The sequence below is a fragment of the Numida meleagris genome, chromosome 1 (genome assembly GCF_002078875.1).
Source record: "Numida meleagris isolate 19003 breed g44 Domestic line chromosome 1, NumMel1.0, whole genome shotgun sequence".
NCBI lineage: Eukaryota > Metazoa > Chordata > Aves > Galliformes > Numididae > Numida > Numida meleagris.
This window is the reverse complement of record NC_034409.1, coordinates 183,435,860-183,455,041: the sequence shown is the minus strand read 5'-3', so window position 1 is coordinate 183,455,041 and position 19,182 is coordinate 183,435,860. Positions and strand designations below refer to the sequence as shown.

At 50.9% G+C, this 19,182-nt stretch overlaps 1 protein-coding gene across 1 annotated transcript; it reads left to right on the top strand.

Moving 5' to 3' along the window:
* ENDOD1 (endonuclease domain containing 1) lies at window positions 8,086-17,836 on the top strand. Its single transcript, XM_021381597.1, has 2 exons — window positions 8,086-8,681; window positions 14,770-17,836. Exons 1-2 carry the CDS (start codon window positions 8,145-8,147, stop codon window positions 15,901-15,903), a joined length of 1,671 nt encoding a protein of 556 aa, XP_021237272.1. The 5' UTR covers window positions 8,086-8,144; the 3' UTR covers window positions 15,904-17,836.

Below are 19,182 nucleotides of genomic sequence, written 5' to 3'. Positions count from 1 at the left end.
ACTGTCAGTACCTGGGTGCCTAGACACCCAAATGAGCATTGTATCACCCAGCCAGGAGGCAGGGGCCCACTGCCCACGCACCGCTGTGGTCTGTCTTGAGGTTTTCTCACTGTCTGCATAGATATGGAACAAAGAATACCAGTGAAACACCCCACAAATAAGCTTATCAGGCAGGATGGAGTAGGGATGCATGGGGCAGCAGCTACCTCATTAGAAAGCCTGTCCTGGTGTTTGATCATCCTTATGGTAAAGAAATGTTTCCTAATGTCCAATCCAACCCTCCCCTGGCACAGCTCTGTGCCACTCCTGTCCTGCCACCAGCTCCCAGCAGCAGAGCATGGCACCTCCCTCTGCCTCCCCTCCACGGGGAGCTCCAGGGAACCTCCTCTTCTCCAAGCCAGACAAGTTAGGTTGGATGAGACCCTTCTTGTTACTGGAAGATTCAAGGTGCAGCTAAGTACTTCTCGTAAATGGGGCTGCAAGGAACACAGATGCCAGCATGAAAGCACGGACTCTCCTAGTTTATATTGAGTCTCTGAACCAGGAATGCAAGGAAGAGTTTATGAGAAGAGCAAACATCCATGTATCATCCTGACCCATTTAAAACCCAGCTTAGTTTCTTTTCCAGCAACATTTCAGTAGTGCAGCCCTCAAGCTCACCGAAAACAAGGTAAGCCATGGGATCAGTTCCCACGTCTTCCAAAGATGCTATATTAATTTATGACAATTTTGTAGCTAAGAGGATTCCAGCTGCTGTCAGCCAACCCTCTTAACCTGCAATAGCCCACCTACAGCTACTGACCCTGCACTCTGCAACGTGTTTATCCAGTCTCAAGGCAATGCGGGGTCTGGAACAGTCTCAAACACCCGCATTGTTCCTTATGGGTGTGGGCAGAAGTCAGTTCACTCGGAGTCAAGTGAAAACAAAGAACAACAGCTTGGAAAACAATGCACTCTGGACACAGGAGTGGGAGCTGCCAGGTTGATCCTTCCTTATTTCTTTGTTACAGTTCACATTATTTCAGGTCTGAGACCTCAGGAGAGCCCTTTGCTTATAGGGACTTGCAATGAGCGGAAGAAAAAGAAATTTGTATTTCCTCTCCAGCACAGCCACTAGCTTGACAACCTTGGAAAAGTAACCCCTGCTCCCCAGGTCCTGCACAGTTCCTTCTTTATAAAAAAGATGGATGAAGCACCAGAGGCTTTTTCTCTGAGACCTGTAGACACAATATCCCATAAAACAGCAGGGCGTGAAGTCTGATTTCCTGTGTTATATAGCCCAGAGAGCTTTTATAGAATAACAGAATCACTGAATCATAGAATGGTTTGGGTTGGCCTGAGCCCTGAGCACCTCCAGGGATGGCTCACCCTCAGCTTCTCTGGGCAGCCTGTGCCAGCACATAACCACCCTCACTGTGAAAAATTTCTTTCTAATGTATAACCCAAATCTACCCCATTTGATTTAAAGCCATTACACCTTGTTCTATCCCTGCACTCCCTGATGATGAGTCCCTCCCCATCTTGCCTGCAGGCTTTTTTAGGTACTCTCCTAAAAAGGAGACTTAGGAGGTCTCCTTTGTGTCTCTTCTCCATGCTGAACAAGCCCAGCTCCCTCAGCCTGTCTCCATAGGAGAGGTGCTCCAGCCCTCTGAGCATCTTCATGGCCCTCCTCTGGACCCAATCCAACAGCTCTGCATCCTTCCTGTGCTGGGGGCCCCAGGCCTGGACATAGTGCTGCAGGTAGGGCCTCATGAGGGTGCTTCCCTTTGTATTTTTACCGTCAGAACTCTAACTTCTATCTGAGCTAGACTTGACACTGAGCCTTGTATGCATGGTTGGCTCAGGGTTTGCAGTGGCCAGCTTCCCCAGCCAGGGCTGAGCGCAGTGCTGCAGGAGCTGGAGGTACCCCAGCAGGGCGTGGTGCAGGCGTTCTGCACGTTTGCCTCTCCTTGGCAAGATGCTGCCTGCTTCCGTCTCACTGCTGCTAAGTAGCAGCAACTGGAACTGAACTTTACATTCCCCTCCCTTTCCTGTTCTCCCTGGCCACTGCCTGAAATGAGCGCAGCACGAGCTGCCCATCTCACTTCTGGGCCGCAGCTCACACTGCTCACATGCAAAAGCACACATGAAGCACCTCGATCTTATCGCTCTCACTCATTGCTGCATTAGTGTGTACTTAGCGACTCTGTCTTGCCATGCTCAAGGATGGCTCAGTGATAGCCCCATGCTGGGTGCTGCACTGCTGGGTGCTGAGGACCAGGGGTGAGCACAGGGCTCCTGTCCATCTGGGTGCTGCACGGAGGACCTGGAGAGCATCATGTCATGGTACAAAGGCTGATGCTCAATGGGACTGCAGTGGTCCAGGCTGGGCAATGAATCTTTTCCTGCTGCACTTTTAATAACGAATTAAAGTACTTTAATGAAACGAACAGTGGTTTCACATACAGCCCAACAGCAGGAGAAATTGCTCAGAGCAGCAGGACAGTGACTGGAGCACTAGGATGGAGCAGGACAGTTGGCCCTAAGCCCTACTTGCTTCCTGAAGGAGGAAGGACTAAAACCTTGGCCTCCTGGCTGCTGATGCTGAGGCTAAGAGAGTGGGAACAGGCTTGCGCTGAATGCCTGCAAGGACAGGATTCATGGCTGCACAAGCTGAGGACAAGCAAAGTTTTCACGCCCTTTACAAAGCATGACAAGAGTTACAAACATGTTAAAACACCTCCCAAGAAAGTCAAAACAAGCAGTGTAAACAACCAATAACAGTTCTGTGGCAGTTCCCAGAACAGAGGCTGCAAAATCCTTCTCTTCTTTTAAGCTGACTTAAAATAACAGTTCTGCCAGGTTTGCTCTCCAGAGACCGGGAGTTTTGCACTTCTGTTTTAACCTGTGATCTCAAACAGCCACTCATTTATTTAAAGCACTAATTTAAGATTAGTATTTCCTTCCACTCTGCGGTCAGTTATTGTGCCCAAAAGCATTTCTGCTTTTGTTTTTAAGAGGAAGATCCTTACAAGCACACATGCTGCCGTGCACACATGGATAGCAGAAGCTCCGCCTGTGCTCAGGGCAGTGACACTATCCCAGGCATAGTGGCTCTGCTCTTCACATCTGAATCCATCCCAAGGCAACGCTGGCCAAGAGTAGCACAGCCAGAAGTACAGTGTGGAAAATATGATGTTAACATACGCCTACAGCAGCCTCAAGGTGTACTGCAGCAACAAGACATGGAGAAAAACCTCACTCTTCCATGGCCAGTGAGTCCATTTTTAAGGAGCTGAGTTCCTGCCCATGTTTCAGGGATGCCACCTCATCCTCACACAGACGCATGGGATGAGCCCCCATCCCTGCAGTGCTACATGGGCTACAGAGTGACTTCCTGTGGCCATCTCTGTCAATGCTCTGTGAAGGCAGGTGAGAAAAATGCACTGCCTAGCCCCGCAGGATTCACCTTTCCCCCCTGTCTCATGGCGCTCCCCACTGGGCTGGCGGAGCCTTTAATGCGGAACACGTTGCTCCTCCTCCCACTCCTCAATGCCCAAATAATGCTGGAGACAGTCAGCCCTGGGTGTGGCTGCTGTCTGCCTCCTGATTACAGCTGGGCCCTGCCAGTAGGTTTGGCTTTCTCAATGATCATGGCTTTCTCATTCCCTCTTTGAGATGATGCAAGTGCAACAAGCCTGTACCTCTCTTTGCGGTCCCACCCATGGGTTTTCTGCCAGTGCAGCCTGTAAGGAGCTGCCTCACGCCTTGCTTCCATGCAGCACCTGGCACAGCAAGGGTTCAGCACTGGCTGAGCCACACAGGGCTTGTGAAAAGTGAGAAAAAGTAAGTATTAGTGCCTAGAAGAAAAGCATTCAAGTGACTGACTTTCATGTCCCAAACAAATTTAAGATGTGAAGGAACTGCTGTGGCTGTGCAAATTGACCGTGGAGCAAAGGTCATTCAGAATATCATCTCTTTTAATCTTGGCTTAAAGAGTTGAATTGTCGAGCTTTCAGAAGGTCTTTAAATAACTCATTTCTATAATAAATTCACACTATTAAAAGCATTGCCCCATACCATCGAAATCTATCCAACTTAGCTGTCAAACACTGGATTTTTGTTGTGCTTGTCTCTGGCAGCTTGGAGGTTGTCGTAGAATTATCCAGGTTGGAAAAGACCTTCAAGATCACCAAGTCCAGCCATCAACCTGACCTACCGAGTCTCACCACTAAACCACGTCCTTTAGTGTCACGTCTACACATCTCTCAAATACCTCCACGGATGGCCACTCCACCATGGGCAGCCCATTCCAATGCCTGACCACCCTATTCATGAATAAATTTTTCCCAATATCCACTCTAAACCTTTGCTGCTACTTGAGGCTATTTCCTTGCTTCACTGTCACTTGTCAACTGAGAAAAGAGACCAAAACCCACCTTGCTGCAACCTCCTTCCAGGTAGTTGCAGGGAGCTCGGCCTACTCTTCTCCAGACTAAACAATCTCGATTTCCTCAGCCTCTTGTCTTGTTTTCTAGTCCCTTCAGTTAATAGAAATTTCTTGAGTCTGAAGGCTACGATAAAGTGCTGAAGGATGGGGACTCTGGATTTCATTGCTTTTATTCAGTATTTATGCAAGTCTGCATCCCTGACAGCTCGAGGTATCTGGTGGCCTCTCAGAATCATGGAATAATTAAGGTTGGAAAAGACCCCTAAGATGCCCTAGTCCAACCATCAACCCACTCCCACCATGCCTACTCACCACATCCCTCAGTGCCACATCTCCATGGTTCCTCCAGGAATGGTGACTCCACCACTTCCCTGGGCAGCCTGTGCCAGTGCCTCACCACTCTTTCTTCAGAAGAACTTTTTCCTAATATCCAATGTGAACCTCCCTTGGTGCAGCTTGAGGCCATTACTCTTGCTGGTGCACCCTATGCTGTGAGAATCGTGGCAAGAAGAGGGTAATGAAGCAGCACTGTTGGTGATGCTGGTTCCTCACCAGCACGAGGGGCACCACAGGGAAGCTGTGAAGATGCCAGTGTAAGCATCTAACAAGCAGGCAGCAGAGAGTGGCACGAAGACCTGTCTTAAGGTGGGAATCAGAACTCCAACAGCGCATTGCTAAGCTCTTCCCCAAAGGGTTGATTACTTTCCTTCTGCTCCTCTTCCTCCCACCCTTGAATCTCTTCATTTTAACACAGAAACTGTTTCAGTTTTTCTTTTCTCCCTAACTCAGCACTGGGCTCCTTTCCCAGTCTGTGTTTTTGAGTTAATTTTAGCAAGAAACTCCATCCCCATGAGACAAGGAAAAGGCAGATGTGCTCTCTGACATGCAGTGGCATGTCTGCTGGGACTGCCACGCTCTGAGCCAAATCTTTGACAGTGCTGCCTCCACTGAATCACTTTCTTCTTCTTCTTCTTCTTTTTTTTTTTTTTTCCCAGAAGAACGGGACAGTCACATACAGTCTGGCAGCCCACCCAGAGCTCATAGCAGGAGACAAGAGATCTGCCCTGGAGAGATATTTGAAGTCGAGTATGTTTGGAAAGTCTAGGCTAGTAGGGTCAGGCATGTGAGGAGAAAGGAGTTATTTGCAGCAAACTCAGTGTCAGCCATGTGAACAGAGAGACCAGGCTGGAGGCACAGTGTGGGAAAGTGGGCAGACAAGCCAGTGGCTTCCTGTTGCTACAAGGGCTGAATACTGGCATGCTTTTCAGGATCATTTGGTCTTGGCGCTTGAGACCCTTGGGAAGAGGAGGTCCTCCTCACTAGGTCAATGAAGATGAATGAAAGCCTCCTTTCTGTCTCATTTCCCATCTTCATGTTGTTCTCCTCATTTTCTTATCACAGAAGAAAAAGCTTTCCTCAGCTCTCTCCCATCTGCTCGTTTGACCTCTCCCATTTTCCCTCCTGGGTTTCTTCACATCTATTTCTATCCATTTCCCTTCTTAAGCTTTCCTTAGTATCTCATCAACTAATTTTTGCTCAATCTCCTTCTCTTCCTCCTGGTCAACATCATTTCCTAGAAACTCTTTTCTTGCCCCTTGCCCAAACTCTGTCTCAAATCGCTTCTCCCCACTTTCTCTCTGGTATGCCTTGCTAATTCAGCATGCATGCAATCTCTGCTGTGCAGCATCTCCTCTCTTCCCACGCACGTTTACCTGTTGCTGATACATCACCTTTCCCTTGTCCCTTTGACTGCCCAGAGAGGTGGTGGATGCCCCATCCCTGGAGACACTCAAGGTCAGGCTGAATGGAGCCCTGAGCACCTGACCTAGCTGTAGGTGTCCCTGTTCATTGCAGGGGAATTGGATTAGACGGCCTTTAAGGGTCCCTTCCAAGTCAAATGATTCTATGATTCTATGATCATCTGTATCTTTGCGCCTTCCATGTGCTCCCTCTTCTCTGTCACATCAAGCACAACTGCTTGCCTTCAGTGCCAGCCTCACTGGGTTCATTGCAGTATTGTCCCTTGGCCCATGTTGGCATCCATGTTGATAGTCAGCATGGAAATGGAGACCCTGACTCTTCAGACTGTCTAGTGCTACTTATGTGCTGGTACATGCAGCAAAAAATAGGCAGGCATAGGCCAGCCTCACAGCCTGGAAAGAAAGAAGGTTTCCCAGAAGCAGGTGAGAGGCCCTGGAGGCTGGGAAGAGTGCTAATGCATTGCAGTGGGGCTGAGGTGCCCTTGGAGGTAGAACATCTCCCTTTCCTGGTGGAAGGACCTCTCTGCTCAGCATGCTGCTGGCTGTCATACCCATCTTGAAGCACTCCAAGCCGCCTTCACACTGGATTGGGACCATGCCCAGCTTGGAATAACGCAAATCAGTCAGAGTGGAATGTTTAGAAGCACTGCATTGCCTTGCTTTCCCTACAGAACATGGCTCCAGGCATGGGGAAAATATTTCCTTCTGTTGCCCAGGTAATTGCAAGCCTGGGATCAGATAAACACCCAACAGCTCAGGTTTAGCTTCAGCTCTTGATTTCCCAGTAGCGTTTTTTACATCCAGGGAAATGAAACGTTGAGCCTGTCCTTTGGAGCTGCTGTGCTCTGGCTGGGCCGTGCATGTGTTTCCATTCCCATCATCTTTCTGCACATGACTAATTCTTTCTGCCAGGGCTGAGTGACCAGGCCACTGCCTGGAAACCAAACAAGCCACTTACTGCATTTCCTGCCATTCCCCAGCCTGTCCAGCCTGCCTCTGTCTCCCCAAGCTGATAACATCACATGAAAAGGCGTTGACGTATTTCTTTGCTGTGCTGCTTCAAGAAGTCATCCCCGAGTGCAGAAATGAGAGTCTTAGAGCCCGGGCTATTTTTAGGACTTTTACAGGCTCCTTCCCTGACCTTGGGCGGGTGCCTCGGCAGCGCTCCGTCCCATGGCGTCACTCACGCTCCAGGCTGCACGTGCCATACAGCTTCTCTTGCAGAGCAGCTGAGAATTGGCAGCACTTGGGGACTCCTGCTTGGAAATCGCTGTGGCAATTGCGTGACAGCTTTGTGTGACAGCGTCCTTTATGGCACCTTGGCTTTTTTAATTTGTGGGAATGAGTTACTGGCAGTGTATCTGATCGTATCCAACTTCTAGAATGGGGAACTGCAGATTTTCTTGATCCTGAGGAAATAAATACTCTGTAGTCTCTCCCACCCCACTGCTGTGAAAACATTCATTTTCCCAGCTATCACAGTAATTCTTTTACCCGTTTACCCAGAAGCAGCTGCTGTAGGTTCACAGGCAGGTGACAGTGGATCATAAACTCGAGGAGTGGTTTCATTCCTTGCATTTTTTTTTTTTTTTTTTTTGCCAGCTCTACCTTTGGCCAAGCATGGGCACGGTGCTGGCAGCAATTGCGGTGGTGGACACCCCACAAAGGGACACAGCGTGTTCCCGGCGGCGCTGACATCCTGCTGCCTCTCTCCTTCCTCCCCTCTCCCTTCCTTCCTCTCCCTCGGCCGGGCTGGTGGCTGCGGACAGCAGCTCACCTCTTCTTCTGGGCGGCAAATCTGACTTTGCGGCATCCCCCCCGGCAGCCCCAGGAAGAGTTCTGGCTGCGTCAGCCAAAATTCCTCCCGGGGACTGTGCTGCAATGCAGACACCACACCCCGCTGCTACATACGGCACCGCCGAGGGCTTCCCTCCTCCTCCTCCCAGTTAGCCGCGATGATTTCGGGTTGCCCGGCGTTCTCTCCTCGGGGCCGCGGTGACCGCAGCGGGTATAAGCGCGGCACCGCCCGTGGCCTCCGGACTCCGCAGCGCCCGGTGCCCGCAGGGATCACCGCCCGCCGGGTTTCGCCTCCCTCTCCGCTCCGCCCGACGCTTTCTGGCTCCGCCGCTGCCCGGGCGCGGAGTGCGGGTCCTGCGCCGTACCCAGCCCGGACGGACGGGGCGAGGCAGCGGGCCGTGAAGATGTCAGTGCTGTATTTGCTCTTCTTGTCGCTTCTCCCGAGCTTTTCCCAGGGCAGAGTCGTCGGCAAGGACGAAGCTGGCTTTGCCGAGTGTAACGTGTTCTTCCCCGGACGAGTCCCGCCGGAAGGATTCACCGAGCCCTTCCACGTGAAAATCTGTCAGCAGTACAACGGGGAGCCGCGCTTCGCGACCCTCTACAGCACCAAGGACAAAATCCCTCTTTATTCCGCTTTCAAGTACGCGGGGACGGCCCGAAGCGGGGCGGAGGAGAGCTGGCTGCTGGAGCCGCAGGTAGGGCAGCTTCCTCGGGTGCGGCTGCCGGCGGGGAGCTGGTCTCAGCCACGGAGCCCCACGGGTGCCCGTGAACCCCGGCTGACTCTGAACTTAGATTTCGCTGCGCTCGAAAGTGGACAGATAAGAGCTCGTCGGGAGAGCTGGGTGCGAGGGGCGGCGTGGGGGCGAGGAGAGCCCCCCTGCCCCAGCTGCCCCACTGCCCTGCAGCGCCAGGGGGTGCCGGGGCAGAGCCCGGCTGAGGTTTGCCGTGCTGCCAGCGAGCCGGTGCGGCAGGAGCCCTTCGTTCAGCCTCACTGTGCGGGGACAGAACGCGCGCGGGTGGCACTGCAGTGCTGCCGTGTCCCCGTGCTGCGGACTCGGCTGACTGCAGCCAGGTGCGTGGGGCAAGCTGCGGCCTCGGAGCGCTTGGCTGCCCTGGTGCTTGCACCTCCTTGAGGTGCTATATTTAAAAGAAATCCTCACAAATCTGCCCTGAGGGACCAAGTATGTTTCCCCTAAATTCTTTTTTTTTTTTTTTTTTCCCCACATTTCAAGTGTTTGCAAACACTAAGCCCCCACGTGTCGCAGGAGCTCAGAGCAGCCCGCGAGGTGCTTGGCCGTGGTGTGAGGGCATGGTGCTGCACGCTGGGGCAGGGGGAGAGCTCTCCCTCATCCTGGGGCAGTGGCTGCTCTGCTCCTGTCCCCCCGGGCTGGAGGTGAGATCCCGAGACCAGCAGGCCAGGGCAGGGCAGATGGGGGTGGCATCTCCGTGCTCCCCTTGGGCTGGCCGCCCGCTCCTGGGGCTGGCTGATCTCTCCTGCCATCACTCTATGAGAGGTGTTCTCTTGCCTTTTGGAGGCAGAGGACAGCTTTTAGAAAACTCTGGCATTACAGCGATGAGAAAGGGAGCAAAGAGCCAACTGAGCACCTGCTGTCAGCACCAGCGGGCAGCGAGGCTGAGGTGGGGCCTTCCCCATTCACCTCAGCCCCTGCACCCACAGTCACCTCAGGCCACCATGCCACCTCCTGCACCTCGGGCCTGGCTCACCCACCTGCTCGGGCAGGCCGAGAGGCCTTCCAGCAGCAACTTCCCTCCTTGTCCAGCCCTCACGCTTCCGCCACCTTGTGCTCACCCTGCTCTCAAGCCCCAGACTTTGTGTTTCCTGCCTCAGAAATCTACTCAGCCCCAGAAGCCATCAGCTGGCTCTGCCTCGAGCTGCTGTGGCCTCCCACCTGTGTAGCCCGTGGGATGCAGTGGCTCTGTTCTTAGGTGACACCAGATGGTGACAGCGTCAAATAGCTGAGCACTTCCAGGATGTTTCTTCTACAGAGCAAGTTGCTGTCACTAGTGCTAAACAAGAAAAATCATACAATCGTTTGAGTTGGAAGGGACCCTTAAAGGCCATCAAGTCCAACTCCCCTGCAATGAACAGGAACACCTACAGCTAGATCAGGGTATTCAGAAAAAAAATAATCCCCTGGACTCTTTTGCTTCCTTCTCTCCTCCTTTGCCTGCTGTTTTCTGAGCAATTTGTTTGCCTGTTTTCTTCTTTTTCAACTACAAAGCATCCCAACTGACATCATGATGCACATTCAAAGGGATGCTCCACGTACACCCATGCCTGACTCCTGGTCAAGATGCAGAGCTTTACTGAGGACCAGTGAGCTCCAGGCAAAAGAAGCCTCACAAATTTTAGCATGGAGAAGAGAAGGTTCCAGAGAGACCTCCGAGTGGCCTTCCAGTACTTGAAGGGAGTTTACAAGCTGGAATGGGACCAACTTTTTACAGGGTCTAATAGAAATAGGAAAAAGGACAATGGCCTTAAGCTAAAAGAGGGGAAATTTAAATTAGATGCTAGGAAGAATTTTTTACTCAGATGGTAGTGAGGCCCTGGCACACGCTGCCCACAGAGGTTGTGGTGCCTCATCCTTGGAGGTACTCAAGGCCAGGTTGGATGGGCGCTGGGCAGCCTGAGCTGGTGGGGGGCAACCAGCCCACGGCAGGGAGCTGGAACAGGGTGGGCTTTAAGGGCCCTTCCAACCCAACCCATTCTATGATTCTATGAAAGTGAAAGGCTTCCTAAACAAGATGTGCTCTTGTACAACAGTGAATGAGTCAGCTAAGGAAAGATCTCAGTATGGCCACCTTGGAGGATGCTGTGCTGGAGGTGGGAACATCACTGATCTCCATGTCTGAAAGACACTTGTGGCACAGCAGGTGGCATTATGGAGGGAAGGAAGACAGAGATCGTCTCCCTCCTGCTTACCCTACCCCCTAACTTGAGGTTTTGATGAGCAGCATGTAGTGGATAACTTGACCACTGCTCAGTCAATGCTGAAGCCCTTATGGGGCTGCAGAGACCCCAGTAAAGGCTGGTTGGAGAAGGCTGGAGCAAGGCTATCAGTGGTGAGACAGGGCAGTCATGCTCTTTCTGGCTTAGAAGCATCATACCTTGGGTGGGCAGCAAGGCTGCAGTCCAGACTGATGCAGGAGGAGAAAGTGGAGAGCAGATTTCTCACCTGACTCTCATGTTCTTTCTGCTTGGGCTAAATCAGATGGTGAAGAAAGGTCTTCACAACACCTGCTCTACAGCAGGCCATAGGGATTACATCGGCTGGCACTGAGACAGCCAGGTGCAAACAGGCTGAACTGCACAGTGGTATGTGCTTTTTTATGTGTGCATGCACACCCACATGGAGATAGAGCAAGCAGGAGGAAATTGCTATAAAAATTCTCTCTGCATTCTGATGGGTGACTCAAGGTTGTCACATGCTTTGTTTTTTGGATCAGGATATAAGTTATGAGGGCTCTGTCTCACACCCTGTATGCCTACCTCCTCAGGAATGTGTGTACCAGAAATGTAGCACTGAGGCAGTCATCGAATGAGAAATAAGAGGAATGTCAGGACCACCCACAGCTGATTGGCAGCTGGAAACAGTGAATTAATCTAGCAATCAGAAAGTTAATAAGTGAGAGGGCAAGAATGGTAGGATGATGATCAGGAGACTGATGGGATGTCTTGAGGCCTGGGTCCCCAAACCTGCTCTGTTGCTGACTTCTTTTAAGACTGGAGGTAATGACCTTAAGTTGTGCCACAGGAGGTTCAGGTTGGATATTAGGGAAAATTACTTCTCAGAAAGAGTGGTGAGGCACTGGCACAGGCTGCCCAGAGAGGGGGGTGCATTCTCCGTCCCTGGAGGTGTTCAGGAACCATGGAGATGTGGCACTGAGGGACGTGGTCAGTGGGCATGGTGGGAGTGGGCTGACTAGGTTGGACTAGGTGAGCTTAGTGGTCTTTTCCAATCTCAATGATTCTATGATTCTTAGGTTTAAGAGCAAGGCACTTTGGTCTGAAAGCCTATAGTTTAGTCTGAATCTTGGCTTTAGAGAAATGAAGAACACCGGAGGTGCTTCTTCTCTTCCAATCCAGGATAGGCTGGGTAAATGTCCTGGTATTTTCATCTGGTTGGTGACTTCCACCAACCAGAGGACCAAGGCAGGGTTTGTGTCACTCAGCCATGGCTACGTCTGAGCTGCTGTTCTTGTCAGCCTTGGTCATTAAGAGAAATGTGCTTCTGGAGCCACTGGTGAGCTTCCTACAACAGAGACTGTAAGAGAGCATGAGGTTCACTCCCTTCTGTAGAATGGCAACCCCCACTTTATGAAGAACATATAATAATGATAGGTGCTTGGGCTCTAATCCAAACAGGTGTTTGGATGCATAATTTATTTTTAAATCCTCACAGGATCTAGTTGTTTACCTGCCTGCTTGGGCCTTGCCCCTAGCTATTGCAGGGTATTTTTGCAGGTGAATTCACGCTTGGCCCATGGATGCAGATGTGCTCTTGTTGCAACACAAACCAAAGGCTCTGGGAATCAGAAGGCAGCTTGCTCACAGGTTAGATGCAGTGCTAGAGTCAGCTTGCCTTTGGAGCTGGATTACAGGAGGCATGAAATGCCCAGTAATACGTGAGTTATTACAGACCATGGTATGAGTTATTATAAGCACTCACTGATGTCAGAGTCTTACGCATGCACAGCACACAGCCACATTTTTCATGTTCTTTCTTAATTGCACCCAAACAATCCCAATGGTATGTGCAAAACCCTGGAGCTGAACAGCTAAGCAAGCACATATTTGCTTGATAGGCACCTCCAGGTATGCATTCATCAGCTCATAACCAGAGAAACTCAAGTCTATGCCCTTGCAGCCGGGGAATCTTTGCAAGGAAACAGCTGTGCAGTCTCAGGTCTCCATGTCTTTGAAGTACAGCACCTCAGTCTCCCCCCACCATTTCCCTTATTCTGACAAGGAGGCAGTAGGTGCCTGAGCAGGAAAGGGACTGCAGCACTGCAAAGGGAGCAAGAAGGAACGAGGATCTCTGAAAGGATGTCAGGCTCAGAAGGGGGCACAGCACTCTCGTCTCACGAAAACGGGAAACAGGGCAGGCAGGAAGGGACTGAGATTTTGTGGAGCGCAACGCAGCAAAAGAGCTGGTCAGCTGCAGCCCGTGGGCTCCAGAGCAAGTTTGAGGTGTCTGAGCGAGGGGTGTAGAATTAGGCAGAAGTGCAGAAGGATTTTCTTTTAAGTGCTATCTTTAGAGAAAAATGCTGAGACTTGTGCATCAGCACGGAGGAATTCTTCCAGTCCCGAAGCAATCAGCCTTCAAGACGAAGCAAGATCCCTCCTAGCAGGCAGCCGCGGGTAGTGCAGCCCTCGGAAGTGGTTCGTGTTGGCGCTGTGTCCAGCCCTGCTGCAGAGACAGCACTGAGGCCAGGCTGCAGGGGATTGACTGCTGCAAGAAGCAACCAGACCTCGATTTGTGCAGCGAGGATGATGGATAGCTGCATACACTGAGCACAAAGCACACAGGAGGGGATGCAGGGAGATGCAGCTCTGAGAGGGTGCCAGCTCTGTGTAAGGTTTCAAGGGCATAAATGGTAGCCATGCGTCCAAGCACACTCCAGGAGAGCCCAGGCACCAGGAAGAGTGACTAGGGCGTGATTCAAGGCAGAATATGAAATGTTTGCTGTGTATGTCTCCAAAACATGTGTTATACAGTGCAGTAAACAGCCTAGGGGCCAGAAGCAAAGAGAGCAGATTTAATGGGGTCAATGCAGTGCTGGGATGAGAAACAGAGATTTCAAGAGGCAGTGACTGCCAGATGCTGCCTGCCACCATGTAGTTCCTACCAGCATGATCGCCCTCTAATTTGGGGAAGAAAATGGCAATCTGGCACACCCCCCCTGGAGAGGCTGCAGGCTCAAGAGGAGCAGGGAGAGCTGCAGTCACCTGAGAAAGCCCTGAACACACCATGGTGCCCCGATGCTCCTGCTCCCACTGTGTATTAGCTCCTTGCATAGCTCTGTGGGGTTGTTAGTGCCTCTGGCTCCATGCGGTGGTGAGGGCAGACACAAGCTCGTAGCACAGATTCCATTGAGGACCTGTGGTGACAGTCTCCTCAGCCACAGGAAGCTGGGAGATCATTAAAGATGAGGTTCAGACTGCTAATGACAAGCCTGGGCTCAGTGTTAAAGGCAGTGAAATTCAGGTCATCTGCCATGGTGTCCAACTTACTCAATTAGTGGAGACAGGTAAATGCCTTCTCTAGGCATCCTACATATCATGCCTTTCATTCTTCATTGCTTGGATTTGATTAAAGATGAGACAGCAGATGCTTAAAAGAATTGAAAATACCTTCACCGCAGGAGGTGAGAACGTAGACCTAAATCAATCCTTCTATTAAAAATCCCTTCTAGGTTTTCCCTTAATACCAGAAATCCCTTCTAGAAAATAAGCACCAGTTTGAAGCTTAGTGGAGGGTGGCTGGTGAGATGCTGGAGGCTGCGCTGTGCTGCAGGCCACACTGGAGAGCTGCAGCTAGCCCTGGCAATCTAAACGGACTCATTTAGCAGGACAGCAAAGGCAGCGTACACCCCTCTGAAGCCATTGCCACAAGGACAGTGAGGAAGGAGTGGAGCATGTGATCCATGGCACAGCATGTAATAGCAGTCCTCATGGAAAATGCACTTTAAAGCCTATTTTACACATTGCTTTGTAGGAAGGTGAATTGCATGCACTAACCCTTCTCTCTACTTTTTCAGATAGATGATCCAGAGAATGACCAGCGTGAGATGGTGCTTGAAGCCGATGTTGTTGGCACTTTGGACAACCTTGGTGCAAATCAAGCTCTGACCTCAGACTACGTGGGCTCTGGTTATGAGCGAGGGCTGCTGAACCCCAGCTCGCTCAACAAGGAAGACTTCCAAATGGCCACCTACACACTGACAAACGCTGTCCCTCTGCGTCCCTCTCTGAGCAAAACCTGGCACAGCAACATTGAGAGGGTGGTGGAACAAGCTCTGGTCCCTCATTGTTCCAAGAAGGACCAGCTGTACCTCCTTGCAGGAGCAATTCCTTCCAGTGTCCGAGTTAAAGGCAAGGTGTCAGTGCCAGAGACCCTCTGGCTGGCAGCGTGCTGCGATGCTCCAGAGGGATGGTCTCTAGGACTGGTGAAAAAAGTCGGTGATGAAAGCAGTTTGGCAGACCTCACGGTGGGAGAGCTGGAGAAGCAACTCCTAGCAGGGCTTGACTTGTTCAAGGGCAACTGTGGAGAAGACAACGAAAGCAATGAGAAAATGGAAGCAATACTGCAAGCTGTTAGTCAGATCCGATCTGGAGAACAGGTAGGAACAAATGACAACGAGGAGGCCAAAGACAGTGGCTTGGTGAGAAAAGTGGTTGGCATAATCGCTACCCCTTTCATCAAACTTCTGGAACTCCTCATCTACCTGATTGTGGAGCTGGTGAAATTTATGTTTTATATTCTGTGGCTTGTTATCAAGCGAGTTGGCAGTACTATTCTGAATGGAGTCTACAGCCTGTGGAACGGGACGGTGTCCTACCTTAAAGCCATCAGCATGGTGCTCATCAGCATCCCCTATGATGTGGGGAGGGTCATCACCAACATCTTCTTGGGCTTTCTGGGAATTATTCAAGATGTGGCAGTCATCACCTACAGGATTCTACGCATCCCCATGGGGTTTGTCCTTCACCTCGCTTCTTTCCCTTACTACTCCATCTGTGCCATTCCCTCTGTCGTCAAAGACATGGCCACTGGGATTGGTGGCACCTTCTCGCTGGCCATTGATGCCACAGCCTCCATCCTGCATGGCTTTTATTACGTGGCTAGCCACATAGCCAAGCGGTTTGTCCCTAAGGGCTCCTCTGGTGACTGATAGGGATGGAAATCAAGGCTGCAAAGACAAAAAGTGAGAGAAGAGTGGGGCAATGCTTTAAGATATGTGGCCAAACGCTGTTGATTTTGTTCTGGTATTTATTGTAAGTGACATAATAATACAGGGAGTAACAGGGAGGGCCAAGGTAACTTCACGAGGGGACATCACCATTGCAACTCAAGCTCTGTCTGTTTCAAACTGTTTGGATTTTATCGGTGCAGGTCACAAACCTCCTGTGATTTGCAGACATCAAGCTGCTTCCTCTGGGAGATGCTCTCTAAATGTGGTACAAGGTTGCTTCTTTCCTACTGAGACAACACTGAGACCTATGCACTGGCAGTGACCTCTGCAGAAGCACATCCCTCGTGGTGTGGAGGTGGTAGTCTGGGGAAAGACTTCAGTTTCTGAAAGAGAAAAGGTGGGCAGGGTGCAAAGGGGCAAGATGGGGAGTGGGAGGGGAATGGGTCCAAGTCCTGCTGCTGGTTGCACCGCTCACTGCACTGGAGTCCCGCCAGCAGAGCCTGGGAAGGAATTTGGCTGGGTGTGTTTCATCGCTCTCAAGACCAGCTGCCAGCTCCTTCCCTTCACCACACCAAGTTCACTTTCCCTGAAGTGACCAATCAAGATCCCATCCCCAAATTCCTTGCCCTGGCTGGTGGGCTCCAAAGCCCAGTAGAGCCGTGTGGATGATGCTTTTGGCCTCAAAACAGCCTGTGTGTCAGTGATCAGCCTGCCCTGCCTATGTTCAGAGCTGGCGATTCATCCAACACACAGCTGATCCTTTGTGCCAGAGATCTCTGCTGGATTGTGCTGGGAATTGGTACTGTCCTGGTAATCCTTCTTAAGCATATTTGTCTAAATGCAGCTCAAGTGGAGAAAATGATCCTTGTGTGCTTTCCTGTAGGACTGGTCTGGGTTGGTGGCAGCACTGATGTACTTACAAGAGAGACAGGGGGAACACATGACAGGGGAAGAGCAAGGGAGCACTGGAGGTAATTTTGCTGCTTTCACAGATTTTATGTTTTAATAGACCTTGCCTGGAGAACAGGTGGAGGTGAGGAAGGCCTGGGGCACAGTGTGCATTCTGCTATGTAAATATCTGTCCAGTGACTCATTTATGAGCAGTGTTCATGTCAGAAGGGCACCTGTCCCCTCTTCTGCATTCCCTGTCCTCACTGCTCCTGTTTCTTCAGCCCTTGTTCCCATGGATGTGAGCCAGGAGCCTCCAAAACTGGGACACGAGAGCTGGGGTGTGCACGGAGGAGACTCCGTGGGGACAAGAGAAGAGGGAAGATCTAATCATGTGAAATCAGCAACATTTGACCAATCCCTCCTTTGTGCTGAAGCTGCCAGTGAAGCAGTGGACACCATTGTGGGTGCCCCAGGGTCCCCTCGGGAGGCACACGTGGCGGCACTGGTGTCCAAATGCAGCTCCAGCTGCCCCCCACACACCTCTCTTGTGCCTTAAGCACGGCCTTATCTCTGACCTGCTCTCATATCCCAGTGCACTGGGGAGCTGGTGTCACCACATGTCCATCACAGTTGTCACCTAGCGAGGTTGAGGCCAGCCCGTAGGCACGTGTCTGTGCTGCAGCCCTGGTTGCAGAGTGGCTGGTTCTTTCCATCCGGGAGACTGCAGCACTGTAGGATTTGGGCAGATGTGGAGCCGTACTATTCAAGTTGTCTGAACACGCTCAGATTCCAACATGAAGAACCCTGACCAGCACAAGTCATTTTTCTTCTCTGCTGCACGTCTGAGCAGGCAGCGGGAAATCTGCCTGAAACACCCAGTAATTGTTACAGAACAAGCAACATCCTGCTGCAGAGTATTGTTTCAGATTATTCTTATCTGGGCATGATTTATGGCTTGTGAGCTTTACTCTGTCCTTGGAAATGTACGGCTTTAACAAAATAAAAGTTACTTTTGCAAAGAGGGATGGCTATCACATTTCTGTCTCAACTGCAAACAAGATAACACAGCCCAGAGAGCTCTGGCTAATCGAGAAAGTAACAGCAGCATAGTTGTTCTTTTTTATGGCTTGACAACTGATATTAATGGCCCTTTTGTGCTTTTAAAACACCTCTGCACTATCGAAGCACGTTAAAAGAGTTAATTCATTATGCTACAGAATATGTAAGTAAGAGCTGGGGGTTGCAGGCAATGTGTTTAGCACTGCATGTGCCTAAAGAGTCCCCTGCCTGGACAGGCTGGTCTGCAGTGGGAAGGGACTGGAGCAGGAGGGGAAGGGAAGTTTCCATGCGCGGGAACAAGGGCTCAGGGCCTTCTGCTCTGCTGGGAATGGGACCCCTCTGCCCGGGGTGGATGGATCTTAGGGCAGGAGAAAAGGTTGGGACCAGTACCAGCAGCTGCCTCTGGGCAGGTTGCTCTGTGCTGACGCCTCTCCTTGAGCACATCCTCTGGAGAGGTCTGTGTGCCTTTGGGATCTGCAGCTTGGTGCTTGAGAGCAGCCCTGAGCCACAGATGGACAAAGGGGAAAGGGCTGGTCTTCCTTACCTTTATCATGATAACTGTGGGCTTGGAGTCACTCACAGGACAGGGAAGGCAACATGAATTGAACTCGCCTCAACCAAATCACCCAATCCTTCAATGCAGGAGTTTCTGTGCACTTCAAGGTGACCCTTGTCTCTGTTATCTTCACTCTGGGTTGAGCCCAGTGTAACAAGCCATGCATCTATAACAACAGCAACCCCAGCAGCACAGCCCACAAAGCCCAGCCCGAGGTCTGGTCCTCTGGGTCCCACCTCTGCTGCCATCGTGTGCTTTGGAGCTCCATCCTCTCAAGGTAGGCAGCTGCTGCAGTCCGGAAGGGAATCGAGCCCTATTTGTTCACAAGTTATCTCTTCAGCTTAGGCAGCGTTAGGAAATGAAAGGAAAATAAATACACGTGTAACTTGTTTGGCCAGAAAGGATTGCCTGGGAGCATAAAGTGCAAGGCGTGTCTGCGCTGTGCTTCTTAGCGAGATTGCGATACCACACACTTGGCGTGGAGTAATTCCTCTTTGTGCAGTTCTGGGCTTGCTTCAATTTGTGAATATACCTAACACTGGGTAACATCTGCCATTGATTTCAGCAGAACTGGTGTTTTCAGCCAAGCAGAAAGGCCTGCAGACTTCCTCGCAGTGTTGGTATTACAGCTGGTTGGAACACCTTCAAGGAAATGTATTGTCAGAAAGGGTTGATTTATCAAAAAGGACTTTTTCTTTCATTCTTTTTTGTTTGTTTGTTTTCATAGTAATTTGCCATTTTTAGTGGAAAAG